Raw genomic sequence first — 25,697 nt, 5'->3', positions numbered from 1 at the left:
AAACCCAACCCTGGCCAAACTCCAGCAAAAAAATAGCCAGGCATTATGCCAGGTGCCTGTAGTCCCAGCTACTCAGGAGGCTGAGGCAAGAGAATCACCTAAGCCCAGGTGCTGGAGGTTGCTGTGAGCTGTGTGAGGCCACGGCACTCTACGGAGGGTGATAAAGTGAGACTCTGTCTCTACAAAAAAAAAGTGAGAAGCTATCTCTACCAAAAATAGAAAAAATTAATGGGGCATGGTGGTGTGAGCCGGTAGTCCCCAGGTCACTAATTAATACTCAAAGAGTGCACACAGTTAAGTGGAAGTGGAGAATTTAAGCCCTAGTCTGCCTGACCAATACCAGGGCTTCCCTTATTATCCTGTGCTGCCTTAATGCCCCAAGGCCCCAGGGGGACAAATCTGGCTCTTTTTCCTCGCAGACTTGTGAGAACAGTATTCAGGCAGCATTCAGGAACATGGAGTCCTAGTCCTCCCAGTTAATAGCCCTCAGTTTGGGTTATGATTGCCTGCAGCCTCTGCTGCTTCCATTAGAACTGAAGCCCCCTGAAGGCCAAGACTGTGTCCTGTTGGCTCTTGTGTTTTGTTCACCTTGGGATGAGCTAAGGTGACACCACTGCACTCTAGCCAGGGCAACAGAGTAAGACTCTGTCTCAAAAAAATAATAATAATACTTGCTTGTAAACTCATACTTTGCTTTCATTACGACTTAGAAATTTAAAAATATTTTATGTACACCAACTAAATCTTTTTTGAATACAGCAAAGAATCAGTAAATTAACAACAATAAAAACCCTTTGCAGGAAAGGTAGCAGGCACAGGTGGCCTCATCTATATGGTTCTACCTTGGTGGTATTTTTATTTATTTTTATTTTTTTTTTGTAGAGACAGAGTCTCACTTTATGGCTCTCGGTAGAGTGCCGTGGCCTCACACAGCTCACAGCAACCTCCAACTCCTGGGCTTAAGCGATTCTCTTGCCTCAGCCTCCCGAGTAGCTGGGACTACAGGCGCCTGCCACAACGCCCGGCTATTTTTTGGTTGCAGTTTGGCTGGGGCTGGGCTTGAACCCGTCACCCTCAGTATATGGGGCCAGCGCCCCACCGACTGAGCCACAGGCTCCGCCCACCTTGGTGGTATTTTTTTTTGTGAAACCCGTCTTTCATTCAGCCTCAGCACTTTTTCCATTTCTGAGGCACTCAAGAGTATAAGACTATGTTATGTAAACAGAGGGAGCATTGTTGTCAACTGTTTATTCTGGCTTCCAGTCTCTCTCCAGTCTTCTAATCCCTGCTCCAGATGAAGGGTCAAAGGTCTGTGGCAGGCAGGCATACACTTAGGGGTGTTCTTCAATTTACTCCACAGTAGTTGAAGACAAAGCCAAAGTGCTGGCCTTCTTTTATTGTAAAATCTGGTTACATCTATCTGTAATGGAAACTTCTGCACAGAAAGCTAATTTTTGGTAGAAAACTCTAAGAATTGTGTATTCCAAAAAGCAAAGGAGTGCAAAAGTAACTGAAACAGACCATGACTATAGCTTGAAAATGATTTCTACATTTGTCATTACTGTTCTCATGTTAGGGTTCTGCTTTCCTGCACAAAGAAAACTCTTGATGATTTATGCATCTGAAGGACGTATCTTAGCAATGGCTCTGAAGGAAATGTACCTATAATTGCATTAATTTTAAGGATTGAGAAAAAGGCAATTAGTCTTCATAGTAGATTTGTTTACTCTTTTTTTTTTTTTTGAGACAGGGTCTACTATGTCAACCCTTGGTAGAATGCTATAGCGTTACAGCTCACACCAACCTCAAACTCTTGGGCTTAAGTGAATCTCTTACCTCAGCCTCCCAAGTAGCTGGGACTACAGGTGCCTGCCACAGCACCCGGGTGTTTTTTTTCTTGCAGTTGTCATTATTTTAGCAGGCCTGGGCTGGGTTCAAACCCGCCAGCCTCTGTGTATGTGGCCAGTGCCCTACCCACTGAACTACGGGCCCATCCTTTTCATTTTTATTTTGAAATAATTATAGAGTCATAGGAGATTGCAAATAAATCTGTAGCAAGCCCCAGGAAAAATAAATTTTGACTATTGGCTTTCCTATGAAAATAGGAAACAAACTTAAGGTTTGGACAAGAAAATGGGTTGGGCTCGGCACCTGCGGTTCAAGCGGCTAAGGTGCCAGCCACATACACCTGAGCTGGTGGGTTTGAATACAGCCCAGGCCCGCCAAACAACAATGACGGGTGCAACCAAAACAATAGCTGGGCGTTGTGGCCGGCGCCTATAGTCCTAGCTATTTGGGAGGCGGAGGCTGGAGAATCACTTGAGCCCAGGAGTTGGAGGTTGCTGTGAGCTGTGATGTCACAGCACTCTACCCAGGGCGACAGCTTGAGGCTCTGTCTCAAAAAAAAAAAAATAAAAATAGCAAATGGGTTGCTTCACTTTAGCCCAAAGGCATAGTGGATGCAGCAGGGACACCAGACAGCACGCTGACCTGTTCAGTCACTCAGCTCTTTCCTTTCCGTGTCCTTGCCCAGCCTATCTCAATGTCCAGAGTGATTGAGTTTAGGGAAAAGGTGAGGTAAGGCTTGAATGGGTACTTTGTGATGGAGCAAAGTCTTTTTAGGTTTTTCCACAATTCTAGCCCTTGTCTTTCAAGGAAGGGAGAACTTTTTCTCACCTTTTTAAAAAATTAGTGGCCTCCTGTCCCCCTATGTAATCAATTCAAGATCACATACAAGAAAAAACATGTTTGGGGTGGCGCCTGTGGCTCAAAGGGGTAGGATGCCGGCCCCATATGCCAGAGGTGGCGAGTTCAAACCCAGCCCCGGCCAAAAACTGCAAAAAAAAAGAGAAAAGAAAAGACATTTTTGAGGGGAGGTGAGGAGGAGACATATAAACATTTAAAGTCACTTATTTTAACTATGTACATAAAATTATATTAAGGAAACATAAAAATATTTAAAATTGTACTTCAGTTTCACATTTTATCTGGTTGAGGAGGGAAATGAAAGAGAAGAAAGTAAATCTCAGACGCAGAGAGAAAAAAGAAAGGCCAAGAGTGAGGATAGGGAGAAAAGTTTGTTATCCTTAGCTCAGAAGTTGAGTTTCAGGACGGTGCCTGTGTCTCAAAGGAGTAGGGCGCCGGCCCCATATGCTGGAGGTGGCGGGTTCAAACCCAGCACCGGCCAAAAAAAAAAAAAAGTTGAGTTGCAGGGAAGAGTTTGTTTTAGGGGATTTTCAGGGCAACAGCGCCACCATTTGAAATGCTAATTGATTAGCCATTCATCCTGGCTTCTCAGAATGCTGTAGGTCTCTTAGCATCACCAGGTGGGACAGTCACAGTCACCTCAGGGGGAAAACCTGCAGAAGCAGATAGCACTTCTACTCTGTGAAGTGAGCTTCCAAGGCCAGATAGAGATCTTATGTAAACAAGGGGACAGAACAACGGGATATATAGTAGCAAGCTGCTTCTGGATTTCCTTAGGGAAATCCTTTATCTTCATGTAGATAAAATAGAAATACAATATTGGCCACTTGCCAGCTTTGGCTTCAGTCCCTCATGAAACCCCACTAATCCTTCACCTTCCTTCCTCAGCAACACCTGGTTTCCCTACTGTCATGGGGGGTTCAGTGCAGGGCATAGTCAAGTTTTCTCAGTCATTTAGTTTCCTTCTGGCTACACTTAACCCATCCAGCCTTAAGACAGTGTTTATTTGTTGAATGGTGAGCTACTTTAATATTGTTACCATTAACACCTTAACACTTGCTCCTTAGAGTAGTCCTCAGACCTGAAGTATGAACATCCTCTAGGAGGCCGTGAGAAATGCAGAATCTTGGGCTATGCCCCAGACCCTCCGAATCAGAATCTGTACCCTGGGCGGCACCTGTGGCTCAGTGAGTAGGGCGCTGGCCCCATATACCGAGGGTGGCAGGTTTGAACCCAGCTAAACTGCAACAAAAAAATAGCTGGGCATTGTGGCGAGCACTTGTAGTCCCAGCTACCTGCGAGGCTGAGGCAAAAGAATTGCCTAAGCCCAAGAGCTGGAGGTTTCTGTGAGCTGTGACGCCACAGCACTCCATGGATGGTGACACAAGTGAGACTCTGTCTATAAAAAAAAAAAAAAAAAACCCACACAGAATCTGCACCTTAGCAAGACACGCAGTGATTCTCAGATGTACAGGAAATGTTAGAAGTGTGTGATAGTTCATCGTTTTCCATTCTAAACTTCTTCCTGTCTGCCAGAAATAGTGCTTACAGCACTTTGAGACTCAGGGCTCCCTCATAAACTTCTTATTCATTTTTTATTTCCTGGTACTTCAAGAATAGCTCCCTAAGCCACACAAGGTGGTAAGTACCTGTAGTTCCAGCTACTCAGGAGGATCACCTCCAATTCCTGGGCTTAAGCGATTCTCTTGCCTCAGCCTCCCGAGTAGCTGGGACTACAGGCGCCCGCCACAACACCCGGCTATTTTTTTTGTTGCAGTTCGGCCAGGGCCAAGTTTGAACCCGCAACCCTCGGTGTATGGGGCCGGCGCCTTACTGACTGAGCCACAGGTGCCGCCCAAAGTAACATCTTTATTTCTAAGCTATCCCCTCTACCTGTGCCTTTGGTCCGCATTCCCTTTCCCTTTCTCTGCGATCTTGCTGTCTTACTGATCTTCTTGCTCAGCATCATGGCCATCATCTCCACTAAGTTCTTTCTTTTTGCATCCAAAGGAGCAGAGATCTTATTTTAAGAAAATCTCAACAGGGCGGCGCCTGTGGCTCAGTGGGTAGGGCGCGGGCCCCATATGCCAAGGGTGGCGGGTTCAAACCCAGCCCCGGCCAAACTGCAACCAAAAAATAGCCGGGCGTTGTGGCGGGCGCCTGTAGTCCCAGCTACTTGGGAGGCTGAGTCAAGAGAATCGCCTAAGCCCAAGGATTTGGAGGTTGCTGTGAGCTGTGTGACGCCACGGCACTCTACCAAGGGTGATAAGGTGAGACTCTGTCTCTACAAAAAAAAAGAAAATCTCAACATACCCACACAGTCATGTTCACTTGATCCTACTCCTTTCTGGTTTTGTGATCTGTTTCTCCTCTTTTACAATCAGATTTCCCATATAAATGTTCTGGAATGGTGGTTTCAAATCGAGATGACTTTACCCCCCAGTCAACATTTGGCAATATTTGGAGATACTTTTAGTTGCTCTAACTAAATGCTACAGGCATCTAGTTGATAGAGGCCGGGATGCTACTAAACATCTTATAATGCACAGCACATCCTTCCACAACAAAATTGTCTGGCTAGGTGACTAATCATTCCCATTTTCTTTTGACTTTCCAGATTATAGGTTTATAGTACTGAAAGTCCCGTGTTCCAGGAAATGCCTCAATCCAGGGCATGAAAGGAACATAGGTTACCCTATATATATTTGGCCCCAAATGTCAAAAGTACGAAAGTTGAAAAATGCTGCTCTAGAAAGAAAACCCATTAATTTCACTTTTTTTTTTAGCCAACTTCCTCTCCTTAAATCTGATATTTTTGTCTTCTTTTTACCAAAACAATTTTCATGAAAGTTGCCAATGACCACCTTCTAATCAAGAAATCCAATGGCTTTTTTTCCCTTAACCCTTTTGATTTCTTTCAAAGATTTGACACTGTTGACTTGCTACTTAGTATTATTATTATTTTTTTTTAAAGATAGAGTTGCAGTTTTTGCCCTCAGTAGAGTGCCATGATGTCATAGCTCACAGTAACCTCCAGCTCCTGGGCTTAGGCGATTCTCTTGCATAAGCCTCCCAAGTAGCTGGGACTACAGGTGCCCACCACAAGGCCCAGCTATTTTTTTTTTTTTTTTTAGTAGAGACAGAGTCTTACTTTATGGCCCTCTGTAGAGTGCGGTGGCATCACACAGCTCACAGCAACCTCCAACTCCTGGGCTTAAGCGATTCTCTTGCCTCAGCCTCCCGAGTAGCTGGGACTACAGGCGCCCGCCACAATGCCCAGCTATGGCTCAGCTATTTTTTTGTTGCAGTTTGGGTGGAGGCCGGGTTTGAACCCACCACCTTCGGTATATAGGGCTGGTGCCTTATTCACTGAGCCACAGGTGCCGCCCCATTTTTTTTTTTTTTTTTTGAGACAGATTCTCACTATGTCACCCTGGGTAGAGTGCAATGGCATCACAGCTTACAGGAACTTCAAACTCTTGGGCTTAAGCAATTCTCTTGCCTCAGCCTCCTTAGTAGCTGGGACTATAGGCACCTGCCGCAATGCCCAGCTATTTTTTTTTTTTTTTTTTGCAGTTTCTGGCCGGGGCTGGGTTTGAACCCGCCACCTCTAGCATATGGGGCTGGCACCCTATCCCTTTGAGCCACAGGCACCGCCCCTGGCTATTTTTTTTTGTTGGAGTTGTCATTGTTGTTTAGTAGGCCCTGGCCGGGTTTGAACCCACCAACCCTGGTGTATGTGGCCGGCACCCTCGCTGCTGAGCTATAGGCGCCAAGCCATTGCTATTCATTTTGAAGCCTATTTTTTTTCATACTTTTGGTAGGTATCTTTCTGTCTTTTATGGGTTCCTATTTCCTGTCATCTCTTATATGTTCTTTGGCATTTTTCTTTACTCTCCTATTAAAGAATGTATTCTACTCCTTAGCTTCAGATCTCATCTCTGTTAGTTGATTCCCAAATCTCTTTCCAGAGTCCTACTCTTTATTTTCCAGTTGATTAAGTGGTTCTCATGGATGTCCAGAAAACTCTAAAGCTCAACCTGAGTAATGGCAGGTTAAGATGTTGACAAGGAGAAAAGACAACATGGCCTAGATTATATTTCCAGCCTTATCTTTCACTTAGGTCCTATATAATCCTTTAAGTCTATCCAATCAGGATAACTCTATCCATGCTCTTACATGCTTTGTGCTTTTCTCCTCATGGTTTTGCTCTATATGTTCTTGCTAACTGGAAAACACTTCTGCCCTTTTCCAAATCTTCCCGCTCATCCCAATGAGGAAAAATGTAGAAAAGTGAAAATACCAGATTAGGAGTCAAAAAACCTATTTGTCACTTTAACTTACTTTTAGACTTAAGACAATTACTTGAGCTTTCTATAACTTTAGATGCATATTTTAAGTAAAGGAAAAATAATCCCATATCAACCTTTCTCAAGAGAGTTAATATGAGGGCGGCGCCTGTGGCTCAGTGGGTAGGACGCTGGCCCCGTGTGCATGGGTGACGTGTTCAAACCTGGCCCTGGCCAAACTGCAACAACAACAAAAATAGCCGGACATTGTGGTGGGCACCTGTAGTCCCAGCTACTCGGGAGGCTGAGGCAAGAGAATCACCTAAGCCCAAGAGTTGGAGGTTGCTGTGAGCTGTGTGACACCACTTCACTCTACTGAGGGCCATAAAGTGAGACTCTGTCTCTACTTAAAAAAAAAAAAAAAAAGATACTTAATATGAAAAAATTTAGAGAAAGATGTGAACTTCTTTTTTTTTTTGTAGAGACAGAGTCTCACTTTATGACCCTCGGTAGAGTGCTGTGGCCTCACACAGCTCACAGCAACCTCCAACTCCTGGGCTTAAGCGATTCTCTTGCCTCGGTCTCCCAAGTAGCTGGGACTACAGGCACCCGCCACAACACTCAGGTTTTTTTTTTTTTTTTTGCTGTTGTAATTGTCATTGTTGTTTGGCAAGCAGGGGCCAGATTTGAATTCACCAGCCCCAGTATATGTGGCCGGCATCCTTGCCACTGAGCTTTAGGCACCAAGCCTCAGTCTTTATTCTTGATTCACTAATTCCAGACATTTTATACTATATCAATTTTATCATATCTCCCTTTTTTAAAATCTCTGATATAGGTGATGTCTTTCCAGTGCAAATGAATCCAATAGCTCAATCTCAGTTTGTACCTTTGGCTGAAGTTCTTTGCTGTGCTATATCTGATATGAATGTGGCTCAGACTGTAGTAACACAGGAATCACTTTTGGAGCATTTGATGAAACATTACCCAGGTAGAGTAATTATTTTTCTCTATTTGCAGTTCATTGCATGTGTTTGTTTTTTACTTATTGTAAATAACCTTAAATACCTAAGTAAACTGGGTAATATCCTTTCTATATATAAATTTACCAGGGTTGTTTTTCTTATTTTAAAATATTAAGGGGTACAAATGTTTTTTGTTGCATGGAAAGCTTTTATAATACTTAAGTCAGGGCGATTAGTATGCCCATCAACCTGAATAATATTTGTTGTACCTGTTAGGTAGGTTTTTACCCTTCCCTACCTCCCCCTCCTTATTGATTTCCATCGATCTTTACTTCTTTCTGTGTCCCTGTGTGCCCATTAATTAGTTCCAGAGAGTACATGTAGTCTTAATTTCTTCATTCCTGAGATATTTCATTTAGAGTAATGGTATCGGGTTCCATTCAAATTGCTGCAAAAGACATTAATTCATTCCTTTTTATGGCTGAGTAGTACTCCATGGTATGTATGTATGTATGTATGTATGTATGTGTATATATATATATATATATAGTATATATGTGTGTGTGTGTATATATATATATACACACATACCACAATTTGTTAATCCACTTATGAATTGATGGGGACTTGGACCGATTCACCATCTTTGGAGCTGTGAATTGTGCTACAATAAACATTTGAGGGCAGGTGTCTTTTCGGTAAAATGACTTCATTTCCTTGGGTAGATACCCGGTAGTGGGATTATTGGGTCAAATAAGGTTCCTTTTATAGAAGCTTACATCAGTAGAATCTTATAGTGGACCCTGTCAGAAAAAGTCCTGCAACAAGAAATTTGATAAAGAGTTATTTCTTTTGTTTTTCAGATGAACTTTAAAAAAAATAAATGATTGTGATAAATAAATAGATCAAACTTGTTTTTTTTCTAGTCATGACTAGTGACCAAATAGATCAGACTCTGTAGAGAGAAGTGCAAAACAAAAAGTTCATCTCCCCTCACCTTAAATTTGCCCATTTCTACTTTCCAGAGGTGACAACTGCTATTGTTTTTAATATATGCTTTCATAAATTGAATTTGAATGTATATATAACCTTTTTTATATAAATTGGATATTCTACACATTCTTTCTTCACCTTTCACTTTGTAATTTACAAACATAGCTTAGAGGCTAAACACAGTGGCTCATACCAGTAATCCTAGCATTTTGGGACACTGAGGTGGGAGGATTGCTTGATGTCTGGAGTTCAAAACCAGCCTGAGCAAAAGTAAGACCCCATCTCTGCAAAAAGTAGAAAACTGGGTATGGTGGTATATACCTGTAGTCCCAGCTACCCAGGAGGCTAAGTTAGGAGGATCGTGTGAGCCCAGGAGTTTGAAGTTGCAGTGATCTATGATGATAGCACTGTACTCTAGCCTGGGTGACAGAGCAAAACTCTGTCTCAAAAAAAAAAGAAAGGCTCAGTGCCTGTGGCTCAAGCAGCAAAAGTGCCAGCCACATACACCTGAGCTGGTGCGTTCGAATCTAGCCCGGGCCACCAAACAACAATGACAGCTGCAACCAAAAAATAGCCAGGCGTTGGGGCGGGCACCAGTAGTCCCAGCTACTTGGGAGGCTGAGGCAGGAGAATCAATTGAGCCCATGAGTCGGAGGTTGCTGCGAGCTGTGATGCCACAGCATTCTACCCAGGGTGACAGCTTGAGGCTCTGTCTCAAAAAAAAAAGAAAAGAAAAGAAAAATGGCTCAGCGTCTGTAGCTCAGCGGCCAGGGTGCCAGCCACACGGACTGGAGCTGGCGAGTTCAAATCCAGCCTGGGCCTGCCAAACAACAATGACAACTACAACCAAAAAATAGCTAGGCATTGTGGTGGGCACCTGTAGTCCCAGCTACTTGGGAGGTTGGGGGCAGGACAATTGCTTAAGCCCCAACACTTTGAGGTTACTGTGAGCTGTGATGCTACAGCACTCTATTGTGGGTGACACAGTAAGACTCTGGCTCAAAAGAAAGAATATCTTCAATATCTTTCTATACCAGCATATGTTGATTTATTTTACTCTTTTAATAGCTGCATGATATCCTAATATATGATTGTAGAATGATATTTTTCATTTTTCCCATTATATAATGAAAATACTTATTGTAGAAAAATCCAGAAAGTATAAAAAAGTACCTCAGCTCAAGAGAAAACAATGTTAATACATTGATATATTTTCTTCCAATGTTTTTCTTATACAAACATTCTCAACATTGTTTTCATAATATAATTTTGAACCCTGCTATTTGGAAAGGGAATTTCTTTTCTTTTCTTTTTTTTTTTTTTTTGAGACAGAGCCTCAAGCTGTTGCCCTGGGTAGAGTGCTATGGCATCACAGCTCACAGCAACCTCCAACTCCTGGACTCAAGCAATTCTCCTGCCTCTGCCTCCCAAGTAGTTGGAACTACAGGCACCCGCCACAAGGCCCGGCTATTTTTTGGTTGCAGCTGTCGTTGTTGTTTGGTAGGCCCGGGCTGGATTCAAACCTGCCAGCTCAGGTGTATATGGCTGGTGCCTTAGCCGCTTGAGCCACAGGCGCCAAGCAAAAAGGGAATTTCTTAAAATTATTTTGTTAAGGGCGGCGCCTGTGGCTCAAAGGGGTAGGGCACTGGCCCCATATGCTGGAGGTGGTGGTTTCAAACCCAGCCCCAGCCAAAAACTGCAAAAAAAATAAAAAAAATTTTGTTAACCTTTTGCTTTGAAAAACTACTATATCCAAATGTTAGGTAGTTTGCCCTCATCCAAGCACAGACTGGCTTTCATTTTTGCTTTAGATTCTTATGAATATTTAAGCTATGAGACTGTAGTGGTTACAAATTCTTGTGTTTACTCATCAAGAATGCTTGCCTCAGTTAAAATTTAAATTTATAATGGTTTTGTATTTGAGTAAATTCAGATTTCTTTTCTCTATCCATTAACCTAGCCATATGTCTTTGTGTGGGTTAAAGTATATTCCTTTTTTTTTTTTTTGTAGAGACAGAGTCTCACTTTATGGCCCTCAGTAGAGTGCCATGACCTCACACAGCTCACAGCAACCTCCAACTCCTGGGCTTAAGCGATTCTCTTGCCTCAGCCTCCCAAGTAGTTTAAAGTATATTCCTATTATAATTAAATTATGAATATTACCTGTGCTTAGTTGGCACTTTAATTGTATATATTAATTGTGTTATAATCAGCTCTAGTTCATCAAGCAAATGTGTGATCATTTCTGAGTTACTGATTTCACTCATTAAAATGTTACTTATTCATCTTTGATCAGTATAAACTGCTTGTTTGTTTTAGGGATTGCAATTCCATCTCAAGATATTCTCTACACTACTTTGGGAACTCTGATTAAAGAAAGGAAGATTTATCATACTGGAGAAGGATACTTCATAGTTACACCTTGGACTTACTTCATTACAAACACAACCACCCAGGAAAATAAGAGAGTCTTCCTATCAGATGACAGTCGCCCAGTGCCAACTTCCGTGACATATCTAGTGAGCATGGAAAGCTGTGCAGAGTTAACCCAAGAGATTGCTGTCCCCATTTCCCATTGTCAGTCTTGCCGGTGTCACCCTGATATGTGCACTCAGAATGTTCAGGAACCACCAACGGCTGCAGGAGTGACTAGAAAAGGCCAGAAACATCTTGGGGAAGTCAAGCCTTGGGCACAGAATGGGACACTTTCAGGGTCTGAGGAGCTTCCTGTCTGTGAGAGCACCAAACCTTTACCATGCACAAGGGACAGAGAAAAAGGCAAGAAGTTTGGTTTTAGTTTCTTGTGGCGCAGCATATCCAGAAAGGAGAGACCCAAAACAGAACACAGCATTTTCTCTGCTCAGTTCCCACCGGAAGAATGGCCTGTGAGAGATGAGGATAACTTGGACAATATCCCTCGAGATGTTGAACATGAGATAATCAAACGAATTAACCCCATTCTGACTGTTGACAACTTAACCAAACACACTGTTCTAATGCAAAAATATGAAGAACAGAAAAAATATAACAGCCAGGGCACTTCCACTGATAAGCTGACAATCAGGCATAACTATCCTTCTAAAGAGGGAGTTAAGAAAAGGCAGGGTTGGTCTGCAAAGCCTCGAGGGCGAAGCTATTCTTCTAGGGATAGACACAAAGCTAGGAAGCAGGGAAGTGAGCTTCAGCCAGGAATCATTAGACTGCAGAAACATCCCGAGCTCCCTACTACACAGCCCACCCCTAGAACTAAAAGCCCCAATGAAGCAGTAGTTCAGAAGCCACTTGGTGAGAATCTAGCAGTGCTGGGTTCCCATTTGATTTACAAAAAGCGAATCAGTAATCCTTTCCAGGGTTTGTCTCACCGAAGAAGCCTGATAATCAAAGGACACAACATTCAGAAGTCTAGTGATCTAAAACCCAGTCAGCCTGGACCAAAGGAAATGCCTTTCCAAAGGTCAAGGTCTTTGGATTCCTCAAGAATCTTTGATGGTGAAGCCAAACGGCCACATGCTGAACAATGTAATGATAAACTTAAAGCAGAATCCATTTTTATGAATAACTCTGCTGTCAAACCCATCAGTCATGACTTCAGAGATCATCTTTCAAATAACCCTCAATGTAGTGTTTTGCAAAATAATGGTAAATGCTGTGCCTTTAAGGGAAGCATGTTGAGATATGACATGTGTGATGGAGAAAACAAGATAATCCCCGAAGTCTTGAGGAAAAGTCATTCCCACTTTTACAAATTAGGGGAGACCAAAGAAACACTGCATATCCCGCCATCGCAAGGTTCTTGCTCTTTAGATCAGACATCCTCTGCTTGTGGATTCATTGATAAGACAATACACCAGTTTCAAAATCTTAGCCTTTTGGATTACTCAGTTGATGTGAACCATTTAAGACAACCTGACAGCCAAGACAGAGATTCAGAAGAATTAATGAGAAAGGAATTTGTCCGGGATGCGGAGACAGAGAACCTAACAAATGAAGGGCTTTCTGATGAAGACCAGGCCTTATATCAGAATGAAGTGGAAGATGATGATGGTGCCTGCAGTTCGTTATATCTAGAAGAGGATGACTTTTCTGAGAATGATGACTTATGTCAAATGCTGCCTGGCCACATTCAGTATTCCTTTATAGGTGAAAGCAAGGGGAATTATTTAGGAAAACAAAAAGTGACTGAGGAATCTCTGACAGAGTACAGTAACAAAATGGATAGGTTTGAGCCTCAGGTGCTTAAAAGAAATGAATGTTACAAAGCTTCTAGGTCACTTGCTAACCTAGGGGAAGGCAAAAAGCCTAATTTCTCTGCTGAAAGCTGTGGCCCAAATTCAGGGACCCAGTTTTGTTTTAACTATGAAGAAGAACCCAGTGCTGGTAAATGTGTCCAGGGCTCAGAAGCTGCTGATGGAAGTCTATTTGATTACCACAGTACAAGAAAAGCCAGCTCTGAAGTTGAAACCCTACAAGACTCTGTTGATGACACAGAAAAGAAACCAGTTAGCTGGAGTCAGAGTCCTCAGAATCAGGAAATGAGAAAACATTTCCCACAAAAGTTGGAACTTTTCAATACTTCACACATGTCAGTGTTGGCTCAGGACATCCAACATGAACACAGTCACTTGGAAGGAATGGAAAATCATAGCATGGCAGGGGATAGTGGAATAGATTCTCCACGGTAAGTGCTTATAAACGTATTTCGTTAGCCACTCTCCCATAGGAATTATTAAAGTCAAGGGCATATTGAGTTACCTACTGAGAGACTCCTGAATAAACTTTTATAATGATAGACTTCTGCCAGCCTTTAATGAATAAAATGCATAAAGTTACAATGAAATCTCTTATATAGTATAGTAAGATAGATTTTTTTTTAAAGTGAACCAAATTTGACTGCTTCACTACTCATAAATCTTGAATTGTTCCTAGAAATAGAAAGCAATTGCTATGATCTAAGCACTTTATGAACTGAGGGTTGGAAGTTTCACTTGTAATCCTGGGTCTACTCAGTTCAAGGAAGGGAAGTGGCTATTTTCCATGCTAATTTGTTTTACTAGCTTTGTTCAGATTATAAAAACAATATAGTCATGATAGAATCTTTAAGAAGTACTGCAAAATATTTTATAAAATACCAAAAATCATTCTACCATCTAGATATTTTTATGTTGCTTTCTAAAAAAATATATATTTTTGAGATAGAGTCTTAGTCTGTTGCCCCAGGCTAGAGTCTGGCTCACGGCAACCTCAAATTCCTGGTTCCAAGCAATCCTCCTGCCTCAACCTCTCTAGTAGCTGGAACTGCAGGCATCCCCAACAACACCTCGCTAATTTTTCTGTTCTTAGTAGAGACGGGGTCTTGCTTTTGCTCAGGCTGGTCTTGAACTCCTGACCTCAAACGATCCTCCTGACTTGGCCTCCCAGAGTGGAAGTAGCTGGGAGTACAGGCATGAGTCACCATGACTGATGAGCTTTTGAAAATTTTTTGATTTTTACTTTTTTTAGAGGCAAGATCTTGTTATGCTTTCCCAGGCTGGAGTGCATAGACTATTTAGAGGTGTGATCATAGCTCACTGCAGCCTTGAACTCCTGGGCTTGTGATCATCCTGACTCAGCCTCCCAAACAGCTGGGACTACTGGCATGTGCCACCGCATCTGGCTTGATATTTTTCTTTTTTTTTTTTTTTTTGTAGAGACAGAGTCTCACTTTATGGCGCTGGGTAGAGTGCCGTGGCCTCACACAGCTCACAGCAACCTCCAACTCCTGGTCTTAAGCGATTCTCTTGCCTCAGCCTCCCAAGTAGCTGGGACTACAGGCGCCCGCCACAACGCCTGGCTATTTTTTTGTTGCAGTTTGGCCGGGGCCGAGTTTGAACCTGCCACCCTCGGTATATGGGGCCGGCGCCTTACCGACTGAGCCACAGGTGCCGCCCCTGGCTTGATATTTTTCAAAAATCCTTTTATAGTTGGTGTATTTTTCTCTAATATTTCAGTGTTAATGTATAAATCTATGCATTTTGTGTGTCAGGCTCATACTGAGCTACTATTTTTATTTTATTTTATTTTATTTTTTTGCAGTTTTTGGCTGGGGCTGGGTTTGAACCTGTCATCTCTGGCATATGGGGATGGCACTCTACTCCTTTGAGCCACAGGTGCCACCTTGAGCTACTATTTTGCTTGTTGCTTCTTTTAATTAATAGTATAATATGAGTATTCTCCCCACATGTTTTTTTTTAGAGACAGAGTCTCATTTTATTGCCCTCGGTAGAGTGCAGTGGTGTCATAGCTTGCAGCAACCTCCAGCTCTTGGGCTTAGACAATTCTCTTGCCTTAGCCTCCCGAGTAGCTGGGACTACAGGTGCCCAATACAACACCCGGCTATTTTTTTGCAGTTTGGCCGGGGCCGGGTTTGAACCTGCCATCCTCAGTATATGGGGCCAGTGCCCTACTCACTGAGCCACAGGCTCCACCTCACTTTTTTTTTTTTTTTTTTTCCAGAGACAGAGTCTTACTCTGTTGTCCTGGGTAGGATACCATGGCATCAGCCTAGCTTACAGCAACGTCTCACTCTTGGGCTCAGGCGATCATCTTGCCTCAGCCTCCCAAATAGCTGGGACTACAGGTGCCTACCACCATGCCCAGCTAGTTTTTCCATTTTTTTTTTCTTTGTTTGGAAGAGATGGGGTTTTGCTGTTGCTCAGCCTGGTCTGGAACTACTGAGCTCAGACAGACCACCTGCCTCCCCCTCCCAGAGTGCTAGGATTACAAGTGTGAGCAACTGTGCCTGGTCTGGTATAAATCTTGATTAGATTGTTTTGTTTTTGCGATTCTCATTCTGTCACCCTGGGAACAGTGCTGTGGCTGGCATCATCTTAACTCACAGCAACCTCAAATTCTTGGGCTCAAGTAATCCACTTGCCTCAGCCTCCCCAATAGGTAGGACTATAAGCGGCCACCATTAAGCTGGCTAGTTTTTCTATTTTTAGCAGAGAGGGGGTCTCACTCTTGCTCAGGCTGGTCTCAAACTCCTGACTTCAGGGAGTCCACTGGCCTCAGCCTCCCAGAGTGCTAGGATTATAGTCGTGAGCCACCATACCCAGCAATGTAAGTATTTTTAAAGCCAAACCATACACAGTCATTGCTTTCTTTTTTCACCTAATTTATCATGAATATCCTGTGATCAATACATAAAGATCTAACTTGTTTTTTTGATGGTTCCTTAGTATTCCATTATGTGGACACTATTATTTATTATAAGCATTATTTTCCTTTCTTTGACATGTAAATTATTTTAATTATTAACAAATCAATCTGCAGTGAATTATTTTTACATATAAATGTGGGCATTTCTGACTATTAGGATAAATTGTTAGAACTTTACATTTTCTAAACACGTTACATCTTTATTGGAGCAACAAGATGTTTTCTGCTGGAGGGGGCGGCGCCTGTGGCTCAAAGGAGTAGAGCGCTGGCCCCCATATGCTGGAGGTGGCAAGTTCAAACCCAGCCCCAGCCAAAAACTGCAAAAAAAAAAAAAGATGTTTTCTACTTGAATTTGATTCATATTGTCTATAAAAAGAATCAAACTAGGCCAGGTTCTGCCTGTAATCCTAGTACTTGGGAGGCTGAGGCTGGTGGATTGCCTGACATCACGAGTTCTAGACCAGCCTGAGCAAGAGTGAGACCCCATCTCTAAAAAATAGCTGGGCATTATGATGGGTGCCTGTTGTCCCAGCTACTTGGGAGGCTGAGGTAAAAGAATCACTTGAGCCCAAGAGTTTTAGGTTGCTGTGAGCTATGATGCCACAGCACTCTACCGTAGATGACCAAGTGAGACTGTCTCAAAAAATAAATAAGTAAAAGAAAAGAATCAAACATGTTGTCTTCAAAAGTAAACAATGGACGCCTATAGTCCCAGCGCTATGGGAGGCCGAGGCAGGTGGATTGCCTGAGCTCAGAGGTTCGAGACCAGTATGAGCAGCAGTGAGCCAGAGTAAGACCCCGTCTCTACTAACATCAAAAACAGCCGGACCTTGTGGTGGGGGTCTGTAATCCCAGCTATTGGGGAGGCAATGGCAAAGAGAATCACCAAAGGAAGAACATTAAAAAAAAGAAGAAAATGAACCAAAAAAAAGTACTTCAAACGAAGAAGAATGAACAAGGAAGCTGAAATTTAAAAAAAAAGTAAACAATGGCTGGGCACAGTGATTTATGTCTATAATCTAGCTCTTTAGGCTCGGTGCCTGTAGCTCAGTGGCTAGGGCGCTGGCCACATACACCAAAGCTAGTGTGTGCAAACTTGACCCAGGGCCTGCCAAACAACAATAACAACAACAACAAAAATAGCCCAGTGTTGTGGTGGGTGCCTGTAGTCCCAGCTACTAGGGAGGCTGAGGCAAGAGAATCTCTTAAGGCCAAGAGAGTTAGAGGTTGCTGTGAACTGTGACGCCACGACACTCTACCAAGGGTGACAGGGCCACATAGTGAGACTCTGTCTCAAAAAAAAAAAAAAAAAATCCAGCACTTTAGGGGGCTGAGGCAGGAAGACCACTTGTTGGCAGAAGTTTGAGACCAGTCTCAGTAACATAGTAAGACCCATCCCTAAAAAGTTAACAAAAAGGATTAAAAGTAAACAATGGTGGCATAAAGCAACAAGCCATAGGTTATTTTTTTCTCTCTGGCAAAACCAAAACAAAGCAAAAAACATATTAGGGACATTACTCCTTGCCACTGAGGAGTTTATTTTGCAAAATTTTGAGCATTTTTTTGTTTTTGTTTTTGAGACAAAGTATTGCTCTGTTATGTATGCTGGAGTGCAGTGGCGCAATCATAGCTCACTGAAGCCGTGAATTCCTGGGCTTAAGAGATTCTCCTTCTCACTTTCTCAAGTGTCTATGACAATAGGAGTGCACCGCTATGCTTCGCTAATTTTTAAGGTTTTGATAGAGTTTCCATATGTCGCACAGGCTGGCTTCAAGTAGTTCTCCTGCCTTGGCCTCCCAAAGTGCTGAGATTATAGGCATGAGCCACCACTTCTGGCCAGAAATTTAATTTCTTAAAAATTGCCTATATAGGGTGGCGCCTGTGGCTCAAGGAGTAGGGCGCCGGTCCCATATGCCGGAGGTGGCGGGTTCAAACTCAGCCCCAGCCAAAAAAAAAAAAAAATTGCCTATATATTTTTCTTGGCTGGGCGGCTGGGCACCTGGTGCTCAGTGGTTAGGGCGCTGGCCACATGTACCGGGGCTAGTGGGTTTGAACCCAGCCTGGGCCTGCTAAAACAAAAAAAATAGCCGAGCGTTGTGGCAGGCGCCTGTAGTCCCAGCTACTAGGGAGGCTGAGGCAAGAGAATCGCTTGAGCCCAAGAGTTTGTGCTTGCTGTGAGCTATGACGCCATAGGGTGACAAAGTGAGACTCTGTCGCAATTTAGAAAACAATTGCCTGTATATTTTTCTTAAAATACTATATAATCTATAGCCATTAAAGACATTTAGAGGAGAGGGAAAGTAATATAACATTTGAACATCAACTATGTGCCACAATTCTTAGACAGATTAGGGGGCTAGAGGTGAGCAAGACATTGCTGCTACCCTATAGGATTATAATTTAGTCCAGGTGAGGAGACAAACAAAGTGATTGAACTTAAGAAAAAGGTGAAAACTAATGTGCATGATGCAGTGGTACATTTCAAAACTATTAAGAAATGAGTATAATTATAATGGATGTGTTACTTAGTTCAATGTAAGCATTTCACATTGTATATCAAAGCAGTACCCTGAACCCCATAAATGCATCAATGTGCAAAGTTATGATTTAATAAAAAATAATTAAAAAAAAAGAACGAGGTGAAAAGTCATCATTAACAGTCAAAAGATATGGAATTAAGAGTGATAGGCTGTGTGGGAGACTCCTTTTGAAGGACACATTTTTGAGATATATGTTAATGTAATGGGCAATTGATGGAGAGGAGCCAGGTAGAAAAAAGGAATGTTAAAAGCAAAAAGAACCAAACAGTTATGTGAGTTGGCTGAAGTAAGGCAGATGTGTTAGATATAGGGCTAATATAGATGTGTCAGATATAGGACTAACATAGCTTACAGCTCCTAGAAGAAGAACATTATCAATATGGAAAATAGAGTAGTTGGCTTTTCTCTTCAATATGATTTCTCATAAAAGTAATAAATGACACTAGAAGATGTTGGTCACTTCAGAAGTATGAAGTGTGTTTTAGGGAACTACATGCTTCTGACTAGAATATACTTGATACTGGATGAGAACAGATGATTCAGAAAATATGAACATCTTTGAAAGCAGCTGTTTAATAATTGAGGTGCTATTGTGAAATCTTTAAAATATAAAAAGCACTTAAAAGGTTAATCTATTTAATAAGTGCCCTTAGTGTTAGCTAATGTACTATATTAAAGTAACAATAACAATCGAAAGTATAATGCCTTGATTAGAAATCCATGTCCCTTTTGAAGGTAATAATTCTGTTATTTTTAATATCTTTAGGACTCAGAGTCTGACATCTAATAATTCAGTCATTTTGGATGGACTACAAAGAAGACAGAATTTTGTGCAGAGCTTTGAAGGCACAAAGAGCAGTCAAACACTCACATCCAATTCCTTACTGCAACTAACACCAGTCATAAATGTTTAATTATCTATTGAAAACTTTTTGGGGCTCAGCGCCTGTAGCTCAGTGAGTAGGGCACTGGCCACATACACCAAGTCTGGCGGGTTCAAGGCCGGCCCAGGCCTGCTAAATAACAACTGCAACAAGAATATAGCCCGGTGTTGTGGCAGTGCCTGTAGTCCCAGCTACTTGGGAGGCTGAGGCAAGAGAATTGCTTAAGCCCAGGAGTTTGAGGTTGCTGTGAGCTGTGATGCCACAGCCCTCTTACTGAGGGTGACATAGTGAAACTCTGTCTCAAAAAAAAAAAAAAAGAAAGACAACTTTTGGGGGTGTAAAAATGTACAGTATCACTATGACTCTTTCAATCAACTATTATTAGACTCTTCAAAAACTAAATACATATATATGTATATACACACACACATATATACATACATATAATTAACCTTACTACATATTTTGTTCTAATCACTGGCTTTTTCCCTTGTTTGGTATTTTAAAGCCTTTTAAAGAGCCTATTTTACTATGACTTTATTGGGAATATACAAATTGTTTACAATATAAAACATGGAATCATTTATCCCCTGCTAATTAAATGTAATTAACCTGAATTATTAGATGTGCATTGGTTTCTTTTTTTTTTTTTTTTGGCCGGGGCTGGGTTTGAACCCGCCTCCTCCAGCATATGGGACCGGCGCCCTACCCCTTGAGCCACAGGCGCCGCCCATGCATTGGTTTCTTAAATACATAGTATACTAATTTACTACCTAGTAGTGAACTTTTTTTAAGCGTACACTAATAGTTCTATATTAAGTGCATCTCACCAGATTTCAACACAAAACCTAGGAAACTGTATGCGTTTGATGTTTGTATAGATACTTTGCAACTGCAGTCTTTTTTTTTTTTTTTTTTGAGACAAAGCCTCAAGCTGTCACCCTGGGTAGAGTGCTGTGGCATCACGGCTCATAGCAACCTCCAACTCCTGGGCTTAAGTGATTCTTTTGCCTCAGCCTCCCAAGTAGCTGGGACTACAGACACCCGCCACAACGCCCAGCTATTTTTTGAGTTGTAGTTATTGTTGTTTGGCAGGCCCAGGCTGGATTCGAACCTGCCAGCTCTGGTGTGTGTGGCTGGTGCCTTAGCCACTTGAGCTACAAGTGCTGAGCCACTGAAGTCTTATATCAGAAAGGATTTATATAAATGGTGTTTGCTACTTTGCAAATTCCTTTTATTGGCCAGGTGCGGTAGCTAACACCTGTAATACTAGCTAGCCCTCTGGGAGGCCGGGGTGGGCGGATTGCCTTAGCTTCTGAGTTCAAGACCAGCCTGAGCCAGAGTAAGACCTCATCTCTAAAAATAGCTGGGCGTTGTGGTGGGCGTCTGTAGTCCCAGCTACTTGGGAGGCTGAGACAAGAGAATCACTTGAGCCCAAGAATTTTAGGTTATGACCTATGATGCCACAGCTCTACGGGGGTGGGGGGAAGTGAGCAAGAAAGTGAGACTCTATCTTCCCCCCAAAAACAAAACAAACAAACAAGAATTCTTTTTATCCAATTATTGTTGCCTAGGATTTTCTCTTCAGCCATTTTGGACTGGCAACAGATGGCTCCAAATGTGACTAACAATGTCCAAAATTCCTGTGGCAGTAGATATCTGGCTCTAGTATTTCTCTGGTTCCTCCCTACATTTTACATTTCTATGTACCTCTATGTATCATGATACCTCTATGTATCATGCCAAAGAAAAGTCAGATAGTAGAGACAGAAAGTGGAGATAGAATGAAAGCTTAGGGCGGCGCCTGTGGCTCAAGGAGTAGGGCGCCGGTCCCATATGCCGGAGGTGGCGGGTTCAAACCCAGCCCGGCCAAAAACCACAAAAAAAAAAAAAAAAAAAGAATGAAAGCTTAGTGGTTACCGAATGTCTTGTGAGAAGGGAGGTTCTTAATCAGATATTTAGAGAAAAGATGGAAGATGGCTGATACACATTTAGCAGTTCATGTATATTTAGATCCATTTCCACTCATGATAAAGACCTAGATAGCTTTGCCAGAATTTCTTCCAGTAGGCCTTTTCAGACCACATATTGGACTGCTCAGTTCTCTTGGGTCTGATTTCAGCACACCTGATAGATGATGGTGCTGTTTTATAGTTGAGGGGATGTTTTCTCTTAGAGATTTCTAAGGATTATCAAGGCCTTAGACCTCAAGGATAATTGAATAATTAGAGAGTGCCTTTTTGCAGTTATTACCATCCTGATAACAATGAAGGCCAGAGTGAAGCTCAGCACTGTGGGTAGGTATGTGTATCCCTATGGGAGGGCAAAGGAAGGGCTGTCAGATTCACTGCTCTGTTTTGCAGTGGTCAGAACACTCACTCTTTTTTTTTGTAGAGACAGAGTCTCACTTTATGGCCCTCGGTAGAGTGCTGTGGCATCACACAGCTCACAGCAACCTCTAACTCCTGGGCTTCAGCGATTCTCTTGCCTCAGCCTCCCGAGTAGCTGGGACTACAGGCGCCCGCCACAATGCCCTGCTATTTTTTTTTTGCTTGGGCTGGGTTTGAACCTGCCACCCTTGGTATATGGGGCCGGCGCCTTACCGACTGAGCCACAGATGCCGCCCCGGAACACTCACTCTTGACTGTTGGTTTTCAGTGGGCCCAACCAAAATACCGTGGCATTCCAAGATTAGTCATGGTCACAAGGACATTGTAAACTCTGCTAAGAGTACCAAGAGGGGTAATATGGCATAGAAAAGATTTGTAGGGGAGATTGGGATGAGGGAATTATTTTAGGGAGGCTTATAGCATGGAATCAGTGAATGGAAATTAGGAGAAAGATTTCAACTCAGGATGAAGAACTTCCTGTTAGACTTCCTCTTCTACTTTGAAGAGAAAGTAGACAGCTTTGTAAAGTAATGAATTCTCATTATTTACAGTATTCAAGCAGAGGCTTGGTGATATCTTCACTGATGTGTTACAGATGAATGTTCAATATTCAATTCAATTCAATATTTAGTTTAACAGGTTGGAGAATGCTTCCAACTGTAAGGATTTATGCTTATAAGATTTAGAAAGGATCATGTGAAATATTAAACTTATCTAAGATTCCTGAATATTGCTTCCAGGTTTCCATTTCTACACCTACCCCATGAACCTATGGAAAAAGGATCACCAACAACTGTTTCGTCTTTGATTTTTGGACTGGACAACTTTCTTAGTCAAGTGAGGAATCTAAAGTCTCTTGTGGCTCTAGCCACATAGAGATACCAGTACCAGTGAAATCCATCTAATTTTGCTGGGGATGCATCATGACACTCTCTATTTAGATGCATTAAATGAAGCAAGATGTTACAAAACCAATAAATTTCTACAAAACTCATCATATAACACAGATATTAAACACAGGAATATGAGCTATTAAATTGTCTCCCATCCAAGTACTAACCAGGCCCAACCCTGCTTAGCTTCTGACATCAGACGAGATTGGGCACCAGCTATTAAATTGTCATTTGACTAGCTGGGTGAGGTGGAAATGCATATAGCCCCAGGTACTTGGGAGGCTGAGGCAAGAGGATCACTTGAGCTCCAGAGTCTGAGGTTGCTGTGAGCTATGAACATTCTAGCACTCTACAGAGAGGGACAGAGTAAGACTCTGTCTCAAAAAAAAAAAAAAAATTGTTTGGGAGATCATTCAATAAAATAGATAACCTGCATTTCTCCCCCAATAATAATTGCTTTTTGGTGAAAACTAGCTCTTTGTCTTTCTTCTTGTGGTCTATTCTCTAGTGAGAAAACTGTTTACTTCCGACAGCTTGATGATCTGAGTTAGGAGTCAGTCACAAGTCTGAATCCCAATTCTAATCCTTGGTAGCTGTATGATGGAGCATGTTACAAACTTCTCTAATTTGTTTTCTTCATCTGTAAAAGGGAGATTGTAATATCTACCTTATAGGATTGTTTTGAGATTTGGGAGTAATCTATTAAAAGTGTCTTCAAGCAGCTAAAGCACCAGCCACATACACCTGAGCTGGCGGGTTCGAATCCAGCCCGGGCCCGCCAAACAACGATGGCCGCAACCAAAAAATAGCCAGGCGTTGTGGCGGGTGCCTATAGTCCCAGCTACTTGGGAGGCAGAAACAGGAGACTAGCTTGAACCCAGGAGTTTGAGGTTGCTGGGAGCTATGATGCCATGGCACTCTAACCAGGGCGACAAGCTTGAGGCTCTGTCTCAAAAAAAAAAAAAAATGTCTAAGGTAGGAGCTGGGCGTTGTGGTGGGTGCCTATAGCCCCAGCTACTTGGGAGGCTGAGGCAAGAGAATCACTTAAGCCCAAGAGTTTGAGGTTGCTGTGAGCTGTGATGCCATGGCACTCTACTGAAGGTGACATAGTAAGACTCTGTCCCCCACCCCAAAAAAGAAAAGAGGGTAGTGACTGTGGCTTAGTGAGTAGGGTGCCGGCCCCATATAACGGAGGTGGTGGGTTCAAACCCGGCCCTAGCCAAAAACTGCAAAAAAAAAAAAGAAAGAAAGAAAGAAAAGAAAAAGTGTCCAGATAGGAAGTACTTACTACCTACCATTTTATAAATGTATATATGTGTAATTTTAATATATAGTCATTATACTTGCCTGATAAGTAAATATATGGCTTGCTATATAAGTACCCTGTTTTTGTCAGGTTGTCCGTAATTCTTCCATTACAGATTTAGTCCTTTAGGTAAAGATTATAGAATGTATCTTCCATTGAAATCCATGTATGCCTAGGGAAGGTAACATGCCTTTAGGTAACAAGTTTACAGTTAATGCTTTATTTTATAAATAGGAATAAGGCATGCAAACTATGGGCTTATTGTAGACATTCATACATCTATGGGATAAGATACTGCTTATCCTTTCTTTTTCCTTTTTTTTTTTGCAGTTTTTGGCAGGGGCAGATTTGAACCCGCCACCTCCGGCACATGGGGCCGGTGCCCTACCTTGAGCCACAGGCGCTGCCCTACTTTTCCTTTCTTATCTGGGAGCTCAAGACTCTTCCTAGGAGTGCTTAAAGAATAGTTGGGTTCTTTGTAAGCTGTTTCTAATATTTAAAAAGTCCTAATAGAAATTGTACATTTCCTTTGCCTGACTCTAACTCCTTGCTAACTAAAACAGTAAGTTCCTTTGCCAGTGGTTGAAATTATAGCAGCTCACTAATGTAACACTATTGCATGCTGATGCAGAACCAACTTTTACTAAATGCAATTTTGCAGACAAAATACTTCAAAATGTGAAGTATGTGAAGAAAAAATAATGGAAAGAGCCTACAGAAGTGCAAAGATTGGGAACCACTGCATTTTGAGAACTTCTGTGTATAAGCTACCTGAGAAGGCTTTTGGGGAATGCGAAAGATAGGCTATTGTTTCACAGGGGTGGGGAAAGAGAGACATCTGAATCAAGGAACTAGAATGGAGGTATGAAAGACAAACTCAAGACTACTTTTGCTGTTATCTCGCATCTTTCTCCTTTTTGAAATCTTAGCCACATTTCCCCTCTTCAGCAGAAGCAGCTTCCAAACATTTCTTGCGTAATAGTGCCCTCTTCTGGGATGTTTGATGTAACTCTGAAACCTCTTCTACTATGGTATTAAAACATCCACAAAATTGACTAAAAGAAATAGATATCCCCCCTCAAGGGTTAATGTTTAAAAAGTTACTGTAAAGATTTTAATTAGGAGCTAGATACATAAATATATGTGCAATAAATATGCTCAAAGATGTCTGCTTTTAATGCTGTTAAAAGCCCAAGCTAAGGGCAGCGCCTGTGGCTCAAAGAAGTAGGGCGCCAGCCCCATATGCTGGAGGTGGCGGGTTCAAAACCCAGCCCCGGCCATAAACTGCAAAAAAAAAAAAAAACTCAAGCTAAGATAAGCATCTCTGTACCTTATTTTTGTAGCACTATCATATCACCTGATCCATTTTCCCACACTATCATTATTGTCCTCACATTAATAACAACAGATTTTAGAGTTGAGTTGGCTAAGGTCACGTGGCAATGGAAAAACCCTCTTCCTTCCCATTCTGTCTTTACTTTCTTTCTTCTTTTTCCATAGTAGTCTCAACATTCAGTGCTCCCAAGGTGTCTTA

The 25,697-nt window shown here is 42.2% G+C and overlaps 1 protein-coding gene across 3 annotated transcripts in view; it reads left to right on the top strand.

The window, feature by feature from the left end:
• Window positions 1-24,744, top strand: part of STOX1 (storkhead box 1) — a 77,108-nt gene extending 52,364 nt beyond the window's left edge. Inside the window, exons 2-4 of one of the 3 annotated variants that reach the window (XM_053586395.1) lie at window positions 7,834-7,986; window positions 11,273-13,631; window positions 22,705-24,744. In XM_053586395.1, the coding sequence (XP_053442370.1) occupies window positions 7,834-7,986; window positions 11,273-13,631; window positions 22,705-22,840 (2,648 nt within the window). In that variant the 3' untranslated portion in view covers window positions 22,841-24,744. Of the gene's footprint in view, window positions 1-7,833; window positions 7,987-11,272; window positions 13,632-19,456; window positions 21,402-22,704 lie in introns of those variants that run through there. The other 2 variants (XM_053586394.1, XM_053586396.1) reach the window with 2 other exon arrangements.
• Window positions 24,745-25,697: the final 953 nt, after the last annotated feature.

This window comes from Nycticebus coucang, chromosome 3 (assembly GCF_027406575.1).
Source record: "Nycticebus coucang isolate mNycCou1 chromosome 3, mNycCou1.pri, whole genome shotgun sequence".
NCBI classification, from domain to species: domain Eukaryota; kingdom Metazoa; phylum Chordata; class Mammalia; order Primates; family Lorisidae; genus Nycticebus; species Nycticebus coucang.
Note: the sequence above shows the minus strand (reverse complement) of the source record. Positions and strands in the feature narration are given on the sequence as shown.